Source organism: Ascidia mentula, chromosome 4, assembly GCF_947561715.1.
Source record: "Ascidia mentula chromosome 4, kaAscMent1.1, whole genome shotgun sequence".
In the NCBI taxonomy this organism is placed as follows: Eukaryota; Metazoa; Chordata; class Ascidiacea; order Phlebobranchia; family Ascidiidae; genus Ascidia; species Ascidia mentula.
The window spans coordinates 8864006-8880365 of record NC_138569.1 but is presented as its reverse complement, the minus strand read 5'-3'; the positions used below and the strand labels follow the sequence as shown (position 1 = coordinate 8880365).

Below are 16360 nucleotides of genomic sequence, written 5' to 3'. Positions count from 1 at the left end.
ATCTGGCTCCCAAAAACTCAACAAACATAATTTTACAACACATAGGAAAGTTCATGTTTACAACATTCAACGGAAAATACCAATGATTCAAATTTGACAATAGAAAATGAAAAAGTAATTTGGTGTGGGTCAACCCCACTCCTCCATATCAGTACACTCCACAGGCCACCCACCAGGTGGTGGTGGTTGTAAGGATGGTGGCAAAGAAGTATCGACATCCACCAGTTGTTTTGTTTCACATGCTGATAGTTCATCAACTTCTGTGGCAAGCGTACTTACTTTTAGTCCGTTGAACCAAACTTTTAGGATGTTTTCAGTTGGTGACAAACTGGAGTTTTTACTCCTTACTGCAATAATACAAAGGTATGAAAGACGTATGAAAATTATTTCCATTTGGAATAACCCTACTCCCTGCAAGATAACAACCACACCTAAAGCTTTCTAAAACACCACGCTACTGGTAAAGGACATTTTTATATGTCCCTTCCAAGCTTTCCCATGAAAACTTTTCAAAGTCCCAACTGGTATTGCTGTATTGCTTGGCACATATTTCAATATTTCTTGAATAATTACGCAACCTCTTGAACAACTGTCTGTCAGTATTATACAAGCAAAAACTTGGAAACAGTTCTGGATAAGAAAGCCTGTTGGGACACAGTGGAATGCATCCACACATAGCAGCTTCCAGCATAGATACACCAAAGAATTCATGTTTTGCGGTGGATACAGCAATATGGCATTTAGAGAGTAGTTTGTAATACTCTGACTTGCTGGGTACATATCCCCAATGATGAATGTAATCCGGACCCAAACTTGATTTGGCCTTGGCAAAAATGTTGGGAATATCTGTAAATTGCTGGCCCATGACAGTGACTTGAAATTTTAGCCCTTCCTGTTTAAGTTGCAACAATATCTCAAAAAATGTCTCCGGATCTTTGTCATGTTCCCATCTATGTGCCCATACTATCTGCAGAACATTTGCATCAATTTGCTGTGGTGTAACTGAAGGCTTTTTTAATGGAAAGTAAAGAACTTGGCACTTGTGCAATAGGCGCTCAGCTACTTTATTTGGCCGATGATCAGGAATCAGCTTAAGAAACTTGGTAATGTTTTCCAAAAATGATTCCATGTTGAATTTTGAGTTAAACAATAAAACATCTGCTACCAATGCTGTCAGAATTTGATTGTAACCATATTGAAAATCACCATCACTCCTGTTGCGAACTGGGTAAACGAGTTGGTTTTCATGAAAATAAACAACTTTTTTGCTAGCCGCCAAATTTGGACACATGCCTATTAATTCACAAAGATTCAAGACAGAACTACAAAACACAGTTCGATATTTCTTTTTTGTATCAATATACTGTTCAAAATAAAGGGCAGAAGTTCTAGCTTTCCAATGCCACTTCTTTGCTGGTAATGTCAGAACTTCGATTGTTTTGCAATCTGAAGGTACTGTCAGTATATCCAGTAACTGTTTGTGTGAGCCACCATAAAATGGTTCCACAAACAGAACATCACAAGTGCCAATCAGTGTGTCACTGGCCATATACTTACAATTATTTTTTTAAATTTTAATGACATAAAAAATACTGCTGTTTAATTAACATACACAGTTAAATGTCAGCTAATTTTACCTTTAGCATTGTGCACGTCTTGCTCAGTAAGATGTAAATATTTGCAATTGCTACCAAAACGGCAACTTCCTGTTGCTAAAAATTTATGACATGGCCTGATGCTGACCATCCCACGGTATTCTATTGTTTAAAAAAATGTGTGTTACCAAAGAGTACGCGGTTACAGTGTCATTACGTTACCTCCAAAGTTTTGAAACCATGACTGTCGGTTTTTTATATGTTGAACACTTGTTAAATGTTTTTTTCGAGCATTTGCATTGTCCTGGAACGCCCGATTGCAGTACTCACAGTGATATCGTTTTCCCATCCTAAACAGATCTCCACAATTAAACAGTTTAGCCAAACTGTAAATTAACTTTAGCTGTAAATCATGGCGCCCTCTGGCGTAACGATATCCAATGAAGATTCTCATTTTAAGAAAAGCATATTTTCGCTGAATCGACGAGTAGCCTACATGAATTATTTTGCTCATTTTAAAATTAATCAACAGCGACCATTGGGGGGATGTAGCCACTTTCTTCAGCAACTTATCAAATAAAATGTCCCGAGCTCTAAATTATGGCAGGCCATCGGTTTTATACTCCGACAAAATGTAAGCACACCTTATTTAACATGTCTGTACTTTATTAACGTAAGCGCACGCTAATTAAAGGAATAAAAATTCTGGAAAGAGCGACAACTCGTGGATATCCTATGTATATATATTGAAGGTATATGTTGTATATCTACACAAAAATGTGGCTTGAGGAATCGATCGAAACCGAAACCCGCGCACCACAAAGAAGTGTGTTCTTAGGCGCAACACGGCCTCCCTATACCTTGTTCAACTTAACGAAGCTTACGTTTAATAAAAGAATGGGATTTTCGCAACGCATGGATATGCATTTCATTGTAGAACGGAACAACATCAGACACAGGAGAAGTGATGATCTTATAGGTTAGTAATTCCGTGAGATTGCTTTTTCAGAGCAAGAAGGTGTAACATGTAGAAGTGTGTATGTAACCAATCGATTTTTTATGAATTCTATTTGTTACAAATAACGCGAATTTTCTTCAAACAGACGGTTATGTTAAAACTGTAATTAAACTTTTGCAATGATAGCAAACATGATGGCAAAAACATGGTTGTGGATTTTGTTTGTCCTTTTATCGGTGAATAACACCCACGGAAACATGCATTTGAGTCCTTGTGATGAAATCCGCGAAGTACAGGGAGATATCTTACAGCAGTTTAAAGGACTTACAACATCAAAGTGGATTCAACGGAATTATAGATATATTAACTGTAGTAATAGAGGTTTAATGGATGTTCCTACCAACCTTAATGCTGATGTGGAAATACTGGATTTAGCAGGAAACATGTTAAGAAACATAAGCAAACAAGACTTCTCTGAATTAAAGAGCTTAGTTGCTCTTATTTTGAAGGAAAACTGCGTGTCAAGTTCTATGATGTCCCATGTCCGTAACATCAGACCAGTATGTGATAGTAGTTTAACCGCTGATTTTGACGAATCACAAAATATTAAAATGTTGGACTTAAGTTTCAACTTAATGACGACGTTACAAAACCTACCATGGTCTTTAGAAGCACTCGACATCAGTCTCACTGGCCTGGGAAAATTATCGTACGACTTTGCAACAAAATTGCCAAATCTTGTCATGTTAAATGCACATGACAATTGCGCAAAGGGGGATTTTTGTCCAACTGAATCTTTCTCCATCAGAAACCTTTCACCAAGTGTTGAACACTTGAATCTGGGCGGAAATGATTGGAAAGAAATTCCAAGAGAATTCTTTACGTCCAATTTGAAATATCTAAATTTGGGACATAGCCAAACTTGCAAATTAAAAGATAACGATTTCACAGAAGCTCCAGGCCTTAAAATATTGCTTCTCAGTAAAATTTGTCAAAGTCCAAAATTTATCATAGAAAATAGTGCATTTGCACCACTTACGAACTTAACAGAATTAGATTTGAGCAGCAATGGCCTGAATTTTCTTCCAGGAGACGTTTTTCAACACAACGCCGAATTAACCTTTTTGGACTTGAGTTGGAATTGCTTGCTTAACTACATCGAAAAGCCTACGTTTTTAAAGTATCTGTCGAACTTGAAGATAATTGACTTTTCCTATAGCTGGTCTTGTAGGAATTTTTGGAATTCACGAACCATTAAAAATCTTCGCCTGGGCTATGTTTATGAGAATTTAACTTCCTTAGAAATATTTATTCTTGGTCCAAGTAATCAAAACTACAAAAAAAAGTTTTCTAGATTTTTGAGTTATTTTACAAAGTTGGATTATGATACGTTTCGGCCATTCCGAACGCTATTGCATCTGCAAAAGATAGTACTTGGTTACAGCCAAGTAAAATACGTTCACTCAAGAACATTTGAGGGTTTAGATAGCTTACACTCCATTGTTATGCCAAAAAATAAAATAGTCTCCGCCTTCCATCATGGCATTGCGGACAGTGAATATGCATTTGGACAAATAGGGACCAATTCATATTTGCAAACGCCAAAGCGAAATAGAAGAGAAATTGCTTGGAACTCTGCTTCAACGGTCTGGAACGACTATTCCGATAATCGAATTGAACAAATTTCACAAGTATCCGGTTTGATTCTACCATGGGTAACTGTGCTGGATCTGTCCAATAATCAGATATCGTACATGACAAACAAAGACTTCGTCAACCGGTTCAATTTGGTTCAATTACAACTTGCAGGAAATCCCCTACATTCCATTGGAAATTTTGCATTTCGAGGGCTGAAAAGTTTACAAATGGTTAATTTATTTTACGCTTTAGCGGGAGCTCAGTTTAATTTGTCGTTTGCTTGCCACATTCAAAAGCAATTACCAATAACACTCACAATGCAAGGAAGAAGTGGATCAAATGCAATTGCAGCAATTTTTAGGATGGACCAAAACACGATTGGGCAAAAGGCAAAAATCGATACACTTATCTTATCGAAAAATGACATAAATGTTGGAAGAAGGAAACAAACAAGAAACCTGCAAATATTTACGGGGTTAAGAAGATTGGTTTTAAGATCATGCAAGATTTTTCAGTTCCCACTCAATTTCTTTAAAGGTGCGGAAAAAGTCGTTCATCTGGATGTAAGTATGAACCATCTCGGAGAGATTCCCACTCAAGAAGTTAAACACCTAACAGCGTTGATTGAACTTAAATTGGATAATAATTATATTTCTCGTCTGGATGATGATTTGTTGAAGATGCTTCCACGACTGGAAATTTTCACAGTATCGAAAAACACAATCAGTTATATTCGACCTGGTTATTTCGATGCCTCTTCTAGATTAAAGTATTTGGACTTGAGTCACAACCTTGTCGTGTCATTGAACAGTGACATTTTGACCGTTCAAATCCTATCTTCATTGCAATACTTGAACATTCGTTGGAATGTATTAGATTGCTCCTGTGGAATGTGGAGCAATTTCTACAACTGGTACATCTCCAAACGAGGGAAAAATGTAACTGTGCCTGGCATGTTTTCGAAGTGCACAAAAGTTATTAATGATTATTACGGAGGATGCGTATCTTGCCACTCTCCTGTTGCTTATTTAGGACAGTCATTGTTGGCAAAAACCTTCTTTCAATCTTGTGACATGCATGTTGCGAAAAGATTTTGCATCACCTTTACGGGGGTAATTTTTACGTTTCTTGTTGCAAGTTTGGTTTTTGGCAGCAAACGTTTCAGTCAAGCAGTGTTTCGTAAAGCCCACAGTTGGCTGAGCACCAACTGGTTCTCCCCTGAAAGTTCGACCAGCTACCAAGCGGATGTCTTCCTATTCTTTGATACTTCAAACGAACGAGTTGCAGATTGGGTGGACAACAATCTTCTCCCTGGCATGCAACAAAAAACTCCACGCTTCGATTTTATGTTAGTAGGAAGGGACATTTCGTGTGGCGCGGGCCAGGCAACTCAAATCGCTGAAAATATCCACAAATGTCGCAAAACAGTCCTTTTGCTTACAGACGATTTTAAAGCTGGCATCGGAAAGTAAGTTTATTTTACTGTTGTCATCTTTTGTTATTGTATGAATACACCAACCTGCGGCGTGGAAGGTCGTATACGTAATGTGTTAAATATTACAAAACTATTTTAACTAACGTGGTTGGTGAGGCTGGGACTAAAGCAATTCAGCTTTATACCGACAATCACATGGAAAACTTTTTATATATCGATGTTAAACTCTAACCTGAGATTTTGTTGGTAGGTTTACATTAGCCGCAACAGAAGAGGCTGAATATGCACAAAGCTGTAAGAAATTGATTGTTCTAAGCTTTCAGCTTGACAAGGATTCGACGGTTGCGCTTCCATTGTGTTTACAGTACAGGAAAGTCGCCGATTCAAAGCACTTTCTCACATATAATGCAGAAGAGGACAACGAAGAAGTGGTGTTTGAAACTCTGCACGCGGCACTCTTGCCCTGAAAACAACAAAAGCGTTTTAAATTTAAATCAGAAAACCTATAGGAAACCCCGTTATGATTGATACAAATTGCAACAGACTTAGCGTCGCTTCGTACCTGGATAACTAGGCCATGTCCTGCTCGGTTGAAACCTTTACCGTATAAACAAGATGGATATTTGTACCTAATGACTTAAAAAATACTTCACTTGGATATTAAATTGTTCATGATTTCGCGGGAACTGCCAGACTGTCAAAAAAGTAGTTATCTTTCGCGAGTTGATTACTAGGCTGACGAACATATCCTGTTCAATGCGAACACTTGGAATGCAACAAGTTTCTTCCAATGTTGGCTATTTGTCGCGTTACTACCCAACATCTTTATATTTTTTGTGTAAAGATTTGATCACTTTTCCGCATAGAAGTCTACATAAAATTAAACGAGAGGCAAATGGAATTAAAATTTTGCACAATTGAATAAGTTATAGTTTTCGAAAGATCCTTGTATGAAGAAATGTTGTCTACTTTTGTTTGATGTATATTTGGCTTTTGTTTGATGTATATTTATGTGAGTATATAAAACTTAAGTGAATCGAAATTTAATTTGGATCATTGTATATAAATACGAAGTTGTATAGAATAAGTTGTGACAGAATATGGTCTATAAAACGAAACAGGTTATGTAGCAACAGAATTTTGCGCGCCTGTTGACCCTCTCTGCGATCCCCTCGTCGACCGTGGGAATCTTCTTAGATTTTGCCGTTACAAGCGCTTCTTCGGCCACAAGAGCCGTGACTGGTGTGAAAGACTTTTTAGTTCAAAACTTTTTGAATTAGGCTTGACTAGAATAGCGACGACAGATTAAAAGTTGTCCGCCATTGGTTTCTTCAGCTTCATTTTAAGACACAACTCTAAATCATGCTTTAATGTGATTCATGGGCCTTCTACCGACGCTGGAAAATGTAACTTGTCAGCTATCCGTTTATTGAAACCAAATCTGCCACCTTCTTATTATGAAAGTTGTATCGGATCCCTGGCCGAGGTACGCGTACGTTTTGACCTCCGTTGGTCTGTGTTTTCGCAGATTAAAAGCACAATGACCGGCAATTACTTATCGTATTGCACCTGAACGTAGAACTGCTAATTTGATCCATTATATAGGTTACTGACGTAGTAAGTTGTAGCAATATTTAAGTTTTTGAATATATTCGTGTAGCAACTTGTGGTGCGCATATAAGGGTGCAACTCAGACAGTGCATGAACTAGCCCGGATGCATAACCTGACGTGTGTCGATGACAAAAACATTTAAAGTAAATCTCCCTTCCTTGAACACTCCACTTTTTACAAAACGATTCGCATCTTTCCAATAGGTGCTTCCGTTGACAGCATGGATAACCTATAACCGGGGCAGGCGACGAACTTTGTTTTGATGTCACAGATGCGCATGTAACATTTCTTCCACCTTCACGTTTCTTTTTCATCCACCTTTCGAGACTCACATAACCGACCAGGTCAAGTGTTTACAACGGCCGATTCCTCTTTCGGCGAAATCCCCTGCCAGTTTTTCTTGAAATCTACGCAACTTGGCGCGGCCAACCCTTTGGGATTCCTGTGGGAGCATCGTCAGGTTTTAAGTTTCGAACCAGTCCTGATTGGCACATGTTAATGTAACCTCCACCAACCATTTCCTAAATTTGGTGGAGATACTGGAAAATGTACACAGTACACCGGATGATATTTACCCAAAAAATACTTGCTTTGTCTCGCATCTCCAAATTATCCCGTCTTCACCAAACCAAAGTTTGCCAAAGAATAATGGCTTTAAATAACGCAGTTCTAAACTATTATGGCGTCACAGAACAACTGGCATTGTGTTGCAAATTTAATAAAAAAATTCAGAACATTTTTAGTCTTTCATATGTAGGCTACCTTACAGTGTAACATTGTGCATAGAATTCGGTAAAAGTTTGACATGATTCTGATGTTTGACCACGTGGTGGTGGAAAGTGTTCTGCCTGCAGGCCATATACGCTTGCACAATTGTGCGGAGAAAAAAATTACAAGGTTCGGAGAAACTGGAAAACCAATGGAAGCAGATAATTTTACCAAAAACATGATTGCGATCTTTCAGTGAATTGTATTCATCATGACAAGCAAAGCACAAAAGCAATATTTACAAAATATATTTTTAAGCATATGGGCAAATAAGGAATTACAGGAAATCACCGATTATAGTTACGTAGTTAATGGTAGCAGGACCTAAAAGCTGGGCATGAAATTCGAAAAATAAAATTCGTTCGACAAACACATTGTGTATATTACATGCTATGTTTCGGTTGTTTGTCTATCACGCATTGTAGGCTGGTCAGTGAAAATAATGCCGACCCCAAATTGGCCTGTAGTGCAAAGCAGTTGGGAATCCCTGCACCTATGTGCAAGTGCACCAACCATATCCGAAAAAATGGCCTTTTTCGCATCCCTTGAAAAAGGCCTATTCAGGCCAACACAAGAAACCGATCGTATGCGCGGTACATGATATCAGCACAAATACATAGTTAGCGAGTCCATATGATTATCCTTCCAACGCAGGAAGGTGTTACACGTAGAAGATTGTTTCAACCGAAATTTTATGAATTCTATTTAGTGCAAACAACGTGAATTTTCACCAAACTGTCTGTTAGGTTGATGCTGCAGCAAGTGATTAAAGTTTTACGAATGTATTATTTAATGATAGCAAACATGATGGCAAGAACATGGTTGTGGATTTTGTTTATTCTTTTATCGGTGAATAACACCCACGGAAGCATGCATTTGAGTCCTTGTGATGAAATCCGCGAAGTACAGGGAAATATCTTACAGCAGTTTAAAGGACTTACAACACCAAAGTGGATTCAACGGAATTATAGATATATAAACTGTAGTAATAGAGGTTTAATGGATGTACCTAGCCTCAATGCTGATGTGGAAATACTGGATTTAGGAGGAAACATGTTAAGAAACATAAGTAAACAAGACTTCTCAGAATTAAAGAGCTTAGTTGCTCTTATTTTAAAGGAAAACTGCGTGTCAAGTTCTATGATGTCCCACGTCCGTAACATCAGACCAGTATGTGAAGGTAGTTTAATCGCCGATTTTGACGAATCACAAAATATCAAAATGCTGGACCTTAGTTTCAACTTAATGACGACATTACAAAACCTACCATGGTCTTTAGAAGCACTCGACATTAGTCTCACTGGCCTGGGAAAATTATCGTACGACTTTGCAACAAAATTGCCAAATCTTGTCATGTTGAATGCGCATGCCAACTGCGCTAAAAACGAATTTTGTCCAACTGAATCTTTCTCCATCAAAAACCTTCCACAAAGTGTTGAACACTTGAATCTGGGAGGAAATGATTGGAAAAAAATTCCAAGGGAATTCTTTTCCTTCAACTTGAAATATCTAAATTTAGGACACAACTGTATTTTGCAACTAAACGATGATGATTTCGTTAAGGCCAGAAACATTGAAGAATTATATTTGAGTGGAAACTCCCAACCAAAACCGTTAAGCATAGAAAACAACGTTTTTGCACCACTTACTAAGTTAAGGAAATTAGACTTGAGCGGAAATACTCTCCAATATGTTAAAGAAGACTCATTTCGGAATAACACAAATTTATCATACTTGAATTTGAGTAGAAATTGCCTTCATAGTTCTATTGAAAGGCCAAACTTTTTGAGGTATCTGTCAAATTTAAAGGTACTTGACTTCTCCTACAGCGCAGCTTGTCCAGGCGACCGTCAAATTTTTGTGATTGAACAACTCCGTTTGGGGGCTGTTTACGAGAATTTAAAATCGTTGGAAATGCTTTTTCTTGGTCCAGATAAGCAAACCTATAATGGGGAAATTTTAGACACCTTTCTACTTCGATACACAAATTTGGACGAAGAGGCATTTTGGCCGCTACGGACACTTTCGCAATTGCAGGTATTGTGCATTGGCTACGGTTACGTGACAAAAGTTAATTTTGAAATGGACGGTTTGAATAGTTTAAATCAGATACTATTGCCCCAAAATAAAATAGGCATCGGTAATCAGCAAATCATTACAGACACTGCCATTGAATGGGGATATAGTCGTGAAGTGCATACTTATGCAAAGATTAAGACGCATCTGCAGGAGGAAATTAAGCGTACATCAGTTCAAAGAAACACCGTATTTGCAACAAGGGTATTAAGCGATTATTCTCACAACCATATCAAGTTCATTCAAAATGTCTGTCACTTGTTTTTGACAAATTCAACTGTACTTGATTTGTCCCACAACAAAATAACAGTTCTTGTAAGACAAGACTTCAGCAGCACGCCACATTTGGTCGAAATACGACTGGCAGGAAATGAAATAAGTGTAATGGATGGTTTGCCATTTTGTTATTTAAGACGTTTGCAATTTGTGGATCTGACAAACGCCCTCATCCTTTCAAAAAATGGGTTTGCTTTTGTTTTTTTCCTGCAAAGAGACTTGCCTATAACACTGAACTTGCAAAACGATGGTCAGGTCAGCGCATTCCAGGCATTTTTTTACATGGGTGAGCACATGGCTAAGCGAAGAGCAAAAATTAACACACTAATCTTATCAGGAAATGATATTAACATATGTGACAAGAAAGCAACAAGAAACCTGCAAATATTTACGGGGTTGAGAAGATTGGTTTTAAGATCATGCAAGATTTTTCAGTTCCCACTCAATTTCTTTAAAGGTGCGGAAAAAGTCGTTCATCTGGATGTAAGTATGAACCATCTCGGAGAGATTCCCACTCAAGAAGTTAAACACCTAACAGCGTTGATTGAACTTAAATTGGATAATAATTATATTTCTCGTCTGGATGATGATTTGTTGAAGATGCTTCCACGACTGGAAATTTTCACAGTATCGAAAAACACAATCAGTTATATTCGACCTGGTTATTTCGATGCCTCTTTCAGATTAAAGTATTTGGACTTGAGTCACAACCTTGTCGTGTCATTGAACAGTGACATTTTGACCGTTCAAATCCTATCTTCATTGCAATACTTGGACATTCGTTGGAATGTATTAGATTGCTCCTGCGGAATGTGGAGCAATTTCTACAACTGGTACATCTCCAAACGAGGGAAAAATGTAACTGTGCCTGGCATGTTTTCGAAGTGCACAAAAGTTATTGATGATTATTACGGAGGATGCGTATCTTGCCACTCTCCTGTTGCTTTTTTAGGACAGTCATTACTGGAAAATCGCTTAATTACGTCTTGTGACGGGCAGGTTGCGGGAATATTCAGCGTCACGTTTACGGGTGTAATTTTTACGTTTCTTGTGGCAAGTTTAGTTTTTGGAAGCAATCATTTCAAAGAGGCAATGTTTCGTCAAGCACATGAAAAGTTACGCGCAAATATGATATCCCTTCAGTGTCAAACAACGCAAGAACACGAACAGGATTGCCAGTCGGACGTTTTTTTGTTTTTTGACACTCTGAACAAACGAGTTGGAGACTGGGTTGACAATAAACTTCTTCCCGGCATGCAAAAGAAATCTCCACGCTTCGACTTTACCTTAGTGGGAAGAGACATTTCTTGTGGCATAGTCCAGTCAAGCCAGTTTGCTGAAAACATAAAAAATTGTCGCAAAACGGTCGTGTTGCTTTCCAATAACTTCGAGGTTCCCGGTACTTTAAGGTAAGGTTTAGTCGTTTTTTGTATTAGATGCCGAATGAGTGGTTATACACGGCGAGCTGGTAGAATATTCGGCCGAGGAAGATTCGAAAGTCTTCATGAAGCCTGTTTGTTGTTTAGGTTTGTATTGCCGGTCATAGAAGAGGCTGAATATGCGCAAGGTCGCAGAAAGATGGTTATTCTAAGCTTTCGGCATGACGATGAGCCATCTGTTCCGCTTCCATTGTGTGTAAAAAGAAGAAAAATTTCAAATCCTCTGCACGTCCTGTCCTACAATGCTGACGAAGACAATGAGGAAATGCTGTTTGAAGCTCTGCGCACGGCACTTGTGTGCTAAGAACAAAGTGAAAAAGCGTTTTAAGTTTCGAATTAGGTAACGTGAAAGTTGAGAATTCCTTCCCGTAATTGACGCAAAAGGCATTGTAATTTTTCGCCAGGCCTAGAGAAATTTTAAAAAGGAAAAAAAATCCGATTTCGTAATCACGTTGTTTTCTAAGTTGGCCTCACATAAAAGCAATTAGCCTAAAATATCCTCTGTTGTGTTTTAAAATATCTTTGCTATATTTCACGTTTACATCACGCTTCCATGAATATGTTTTCAGATACTGGCATGTACGGAACGTTATACAGTTCACAAAGCAAAGTAGTTTGTTTTATTTCATGTATTTCGTCAGATGAATTCGCAATTCGGAATTAATTAATGCAACATACGTCACAGAAATCAGCATTTGTGTTGCGTAATGTTTTGTTTGCAGCATTGCATAATTCATTTCGTGTGCAGCGTTGCACAAGCATTTGCAAGCCCGCGTTACCAGATGCATTGAATATTTCGCAACTTCCGACAATTGTGAACATAGCCCTATGTAAGCCAAATGATTTATTTATCGATTGTTCTCGAATAAAGTGATTTATCTTACATCCTGTTTACATATAACCTCGTTGCGCCAGGTTACAATATTATGCATGTATGTATGTTCTTGTATTATATTATTTCCATCGATTCATGATATCACGCCCACATTATCTGACCAATCAGCTCTGTAGGATTTATGTTATGTTTACTCAGTGATAACACAAAACCTAACTATAACTCCAAAAAGACTCCAACACTGTGCAATTAGTAATTACTGGGTTGTATTAAAATTAGTAAAACATTCGAGTACTCACAATAAAAGATGCCAATTCAATGATTCAGTTCAAGTAAATCCAATGATGGCGGTTAGACAGTACAAATGTTCAATATTACGTTTCAGAAACTGTCTGGCTTTTCAGCCCCAGCGGTCAATTATATCGACTAACTTTCAGGCGTGTTGACCAGGTAAAAATGTGATAAAACAAACGTAGATTACATAAAAATCATAAGGCTTTGGTCAGCGGAAAAGTCCGGTGTTACTAAGCTGACCAAGATGAATTTCTCTCACGTGCTAGAGTGGGCTTATCATATTTATAACGCACGAGTATCTTGGCTTGGCGAATTAAGGAGTGACGAGCGTTAATGAACGAAAGTGGGTTGAACAAACAAAAGCGATAACATACAATTTTCATTTTATCCTACAGCTCTCAGTAGGGAGAGCTTTAAAAGCCCAGTGTGTACCTGTAAATTCATTCTACTATTAACTGCAATTCTCTATGAACCGAGTAGAATCATCGTTCGTGTTGCAGAGTTTCGTAGTGTACCGTTTCGATTTCCAAGATCTGATTACTTTGAAGTACGAGGTGGAAAGAATATTGACAACCCAAGACTAATCCCGCGCTGGCGCTGTCGATACACTGTTAAATATCTCTGACAGGGGCGTATCCAGGAATTTTTAAAGGAGGGGTCCAAATTTTTTAGGGAATTTCCCGCTTTTCAGGTATAAACTGAGGTTAATTGTGGGCGAGAAGCTTTCTGGCTTGCGCAATTGTGTAACGCTATGGGACACACGATGCGAGGTTTTGCCGTATAGTGCTTGTGCCGTAGTTTTATTACTACTGCTTTCAAAGTTTAACAACCAAACTAATTGACTTTCACGCAAGTAAACAGCTTGTCATTGCAACGTGGCCACTGAAAAACGACGTTTCGTCCATAAACCGACGAAAAATGACCTTTGTTTCGTAACAATGCCAAGTGTTGAGTAACAATGCTCCCTATTTGGAAACAATGGCGAATGCAAGCACGATGCGGTTTTCAGGTCAACGTCAAAATTTCTGGTTTTCACGCGGATTTTGACAAAAAATACAGTGGCGTTTGTTTAGTTATCAAAAAAGACCAAAATATTTCACAAAAGGGGGGTCCGGACCCAACCTGGATACGCCCGTGATCTATGACACCATTCCGAGTTATTTGCATTAACATCCTTACAGTAACATTGCAACATTATCAAGACCTTTTTACAGTTGTATCATTATCTATCTAAAAAGTAAATTAACCTTGCAACGAGTTCTGGTGCCAATAGACAAAATTAATATTCCTGTTGAATAAATAAAGGATCATACACTGGTGCTGATCGTTTGTTACTCCCTTTCCAGTTTCCGAAATAAATTGTAAATAGACAGATCTGTCTCGTCTCGAGTTACCAGGCTCTCGGAAACATTTACACAGTAACATGGTCTTCATGGCACTTAACTGTTCATGGCAAAGCTGTGTTCGTTCAAAGCGTACATACATTAACAATTTTGGACAACCCAGTTGCCTTTGTAATAATGGCGTAGTTTTGCACTATTTAAGTCAACATAAATTCCTTGTAACTTCCGTATAACCCAATCCACACAACACAGGTAATTTTAAATACGTTTTTTTGTTTAGTTATGGACTTTTTTCAGCACATTGCAGTCTTGATAATGTCACCACAGCATACTGACATAAACAAATATGTCACTCTTTTTCATTGACCTGTGATAATTTTGGTGAGAGTCTACTTTGAAAACTTAATTGGTAACTCCTTGGCCTGTAGTTAAATTTTCTCCTCTTTTTAGGAAGATTTTGCATGAACAGTTTTTGCCTTTGAAGTGAAATCCAGTATTCCTTGGTTGTTGGATCCATTTGTTTGTAATGACGTTTCTTTCCTAACAGTATTCTCCACAACCTAAGAGATAGATTTAAAAAAATCTCAGTTTAAATTCCTAAAATCAAACTATTTCAAAATAATTCAAACAGTTATTTTGTTTTCATTGAGATGCTGACAGGGTCACTGTTTACGCCTAATAGGTCTCATTAGAGCAGTTTGGTGACTTATAAACCTATTTTGTTACTGAAGAATATGTTGAAATTAGCAACCTTTGTGTTCACTATTTCAAAAGGACAACAAACTGAACTAAGTGCTTTTGTTCATGTAAATCTTATTTTGTTTTTAACATAACAAACAAACAATATTTGAACCTGTTTTATAGCAGAGCTTATCTATCAATTTTTGTTTGTGCATCTGCACACAGCCACTAGCAACAAAAGGCCACATACCATTCGGGATACTCTGAGTCTGGTTTCAGTTCTGGGTCTTCCCCGCCTTTAAATTTGTTGAGGCCACAACACCTTGTTGTGAAAAGGTTTGCATCTGTAACTGGTAGAGGTGCTTTCATCTGAAGGACCTTGGGTCCTATATGTTAAAACAATGATTTCGCATAACTGTGTGACCAAACGTAAATTTACAAACAAGCTAAAATTAAATTTATCACCAATTTTTAGGTTGGAAAATCCTCAATTGAAGGGTGTTAAACCAGCGAGTGGTTTAAATACAAAACCTGTTGAGTGTTGTAAATATGTTCAATATATGTTATTTTCCATCATGTACTTTTGTGTTTATATATATTTTCTGTTTATATTTGTGTGGTTTAAAATGTATAGATAATAAGACCTCTCAGGTTATTTCAGCACTCCCTGCCAACACCCACACCTTTCCTATTTCTTCCACTTAGATACACGTTTTGATATTCATATAATTGGGCACAAAATTAACAACTGGATGAACTGTCAACTTTTTTAAAAGATGCCACTTCAAAATCACTTCTTCAAAAGCTTAAAAATTTTAATTTAGGATTTATTGGTTATCACTCAGTAGCCTACCTTTTGTCCTATAGGCTATAGGATACACTCTTACCGTTTTCATACATGACACAAATTACTGTTAACCGTCAAAAACACACAATATATTTTTAACCCCATGGGCAAATAAGGAATTACAGGAAATCACCGATTATAGTTTCGCAGTTAATGGTAGCAGGACCTAAAAGCTGGGCATGAAATTCGAAAAATAAAATTCGTTCGACAAACACATTGTGTATATTACATGCTATGTTTCGGTTGTTTGTCTATCACGCATTGAAGGTTGGTCAGTGAAAATAATGCCGACCCCAAATTGGCCTGTAGTGCAAAGCGGTTGGGAATCCCCTTCACATATGTGCAAGTGCACCAACCATATCCGAAAAAATGGCCTTTTTCGCATCCCTTGAAAAAGGCCTATTCAGGCCAACACAAGAAACCGATCGTATGCGCGGTACATGATATCAGCACAAATACATAGTTAGCGAGTCAATATGATTATCCTTCCAGCGCAAGAAGGTGTTACACGTAGAAGATTGTTTCAACCGAAATTTTATGAATTCTATTTAGTGCAAACAACG

At 37.8% G+C, this 16360-nt stretch overlaps 5 protein-coding genes across 5 annotated transcripts; 2 read left to right on the top strand and 3 right to left on the bottom strand.

Moving 5' to 3' along the window:
- Positions 1-10: 10 nt before the first annotated feature.
- On the bottom strand, positions 11-1963 carry LOC145899740 (zinc finger matrin-type protein 5-like). The gene is made up of 3 exons (XM_082988643.1): positions 1818-1963; positions 1638-1757; positions 11-347 (listed from the first exon to the last, which is right to left on the bottom strand). Exons 1-3 carry the CDS (start codon positions 1942-1944, stop codon positions 130-132), a joined length of 465 nt encoding a protein of 154 aa, XP_082844769.1. The 5' UTR covers positions 1945-1963; the 3' UTR covers positions 11-129.
- On the bottom strand, positions 207-1609 carry LOC145899739 (tRNA-queuosine alpha-mannosyltransferase-like). The gene has a single exon (XM_082988642.1). The coding sequence runs from the start codon at positions 1547-1549 to the stop codon at positions 455-457; it is 1095 nt and encodes a 364-aa protein (XP_082844768.1). The 5' UTR covers positions 1550-1609; the 3' UTR covers positions 207-454.
- Positions 1964-2492: 529 nt separating the features above from the next.
- On the top strand, positions 2493-6093 carry LOC145898011 (toll-like receptor 7). Its single transcript, XM_082986464.1, has 3 exons — positions 2493-2574; positions 2740-5659; positions 5877-6093. The coding sequence occupies exons 1-3, from the start codon at positions 2493-2495 to the stop codon at positions 6091-6093; spliced, it is 3219 nt and encodes a 1072-aa protein (XP_082842590.1).
- A 2717-nt stretch (positions 6094-8810) lies between these two features.
- On the top strand, positions 8811-12773 carry LOC145898010 (toll-like receptor 8). Its single transcript, XM_082986463.1, has 2 exons — positions 8811-11767; positions 11885-12773. Exons 1-2 carry the CDS (start codon positions 8811-8813, stop codon positions 12099-12101), a joined length of 3174 nt encoding a protein of 1057 aa, XP_082842589.1. The 3' UTR covers positions 12102-12773.
- Positions 12774-14455: 1682 nt separating this feature from the next.
- On the bottom strand, positions 14456-16084 carry LOC145899076 (large ribosomal subunit protein mL54-like). The gene is made up of 3 exons (XM_082987786.1): positions 16027-16084; positions 15201-15336; positions 14456-14829 (listed from the first exon to the last, which is right to left on the bottom strand). The coding sequence occupies exons 2-3, from the start codon at positions 15317-15319 to the stop codon at positions 14619-14621; spliced, it is 330 nt and encodes a 109-aa protein (XP_082843912.1). The 5' UTR covers positions 15320-15336; positions 16027-16084; the 3' UTR covers positions 14456-14618.
- Between the last annotated feature and the right edge of the window lie 276 nt (positions 16085-16360).

Excerpts from the sequence above, each read along its gene's own strand:
- LOC145898011 (XM_082986464.1), top strand. The coding sequence starts at position 2,493 with ATGGGATTTTCGCAACGCATGGATATGCATTTCATTGTAGAACGGAAC. Across the intron at positions 2,575-2,739 it reads GAGAAGTGATGATCTTATAG|CAAACATGATGGCAAAAACA; the intron begins GTTAGTAATTCC and ends TTGCAATGATAG. Across the intron at positions 5,660-5,876 it reads TTTAAAGCTGGCATCGGAAA|GTTTACATTAGCCGCAACAG; the intron begins GTAAGTTTATTT and ends TTTTGTTGGTAG.
- LOC145899076 (XM_082987786.1), bottom strand. The coding sequence starts at position 15,319 with ATGAAAGCACCTCTACCAGTTACAGATGCAAACCTTTTCACAACAAGG. Across the intron at positions 14,830-15,200 it reads GACTCAGAGTATCCCGAATG|GTTGTGGAGAATACTGTTAG; the intron begins GTATGTGGCCTT and ends TCTATCTCTTAG.
- LOC145899739 (XM_082988642.1), bottom strand. The coding sequence starts at position 1,549 with ATGGCCAGTGACACACTGATTGGCACTTGTGATGTTCTGTTTGTGGAA.
- LOC145899740 (XM_082988643.1), bottom strand. The coding sequence starts at position 1,944 with ATGGGAAAACGATATCACTGTGAGTACTGCAATCGGGCGTTCCAGGAC. Across the intron at positions 1,758-1,817 it reads ATGGTTTCAAAACTTTGGAG|AATACCGTGGGATGGTCAGC; the intron begins GTAACGTAATGA and ends TTTAAACAATAG. Across the intron at positions 348-1,637 it reads AGACGTGCACAATGCTAAAG|TAAGGAGTAAAAACTCCAGT; the intron begins GTAAAATTAGCT and ends GTATTATTGCAG.
- LOC145898010 (XM_082986463.1), top strand. The coding sequence starts at position 8,811 with ATGATGGCAAGAACATGGTTGTGGATTTTGTTTATTCTTTTATCGGTG. Across the intron at positions 11,768-11,884 it reads GAGGTTCCCGGTACTTTAAG|GTTTGTATTGCCGGTCATAG; the intron begins GTAAGGTTTAGT and ends TTTGTTGTTTAG.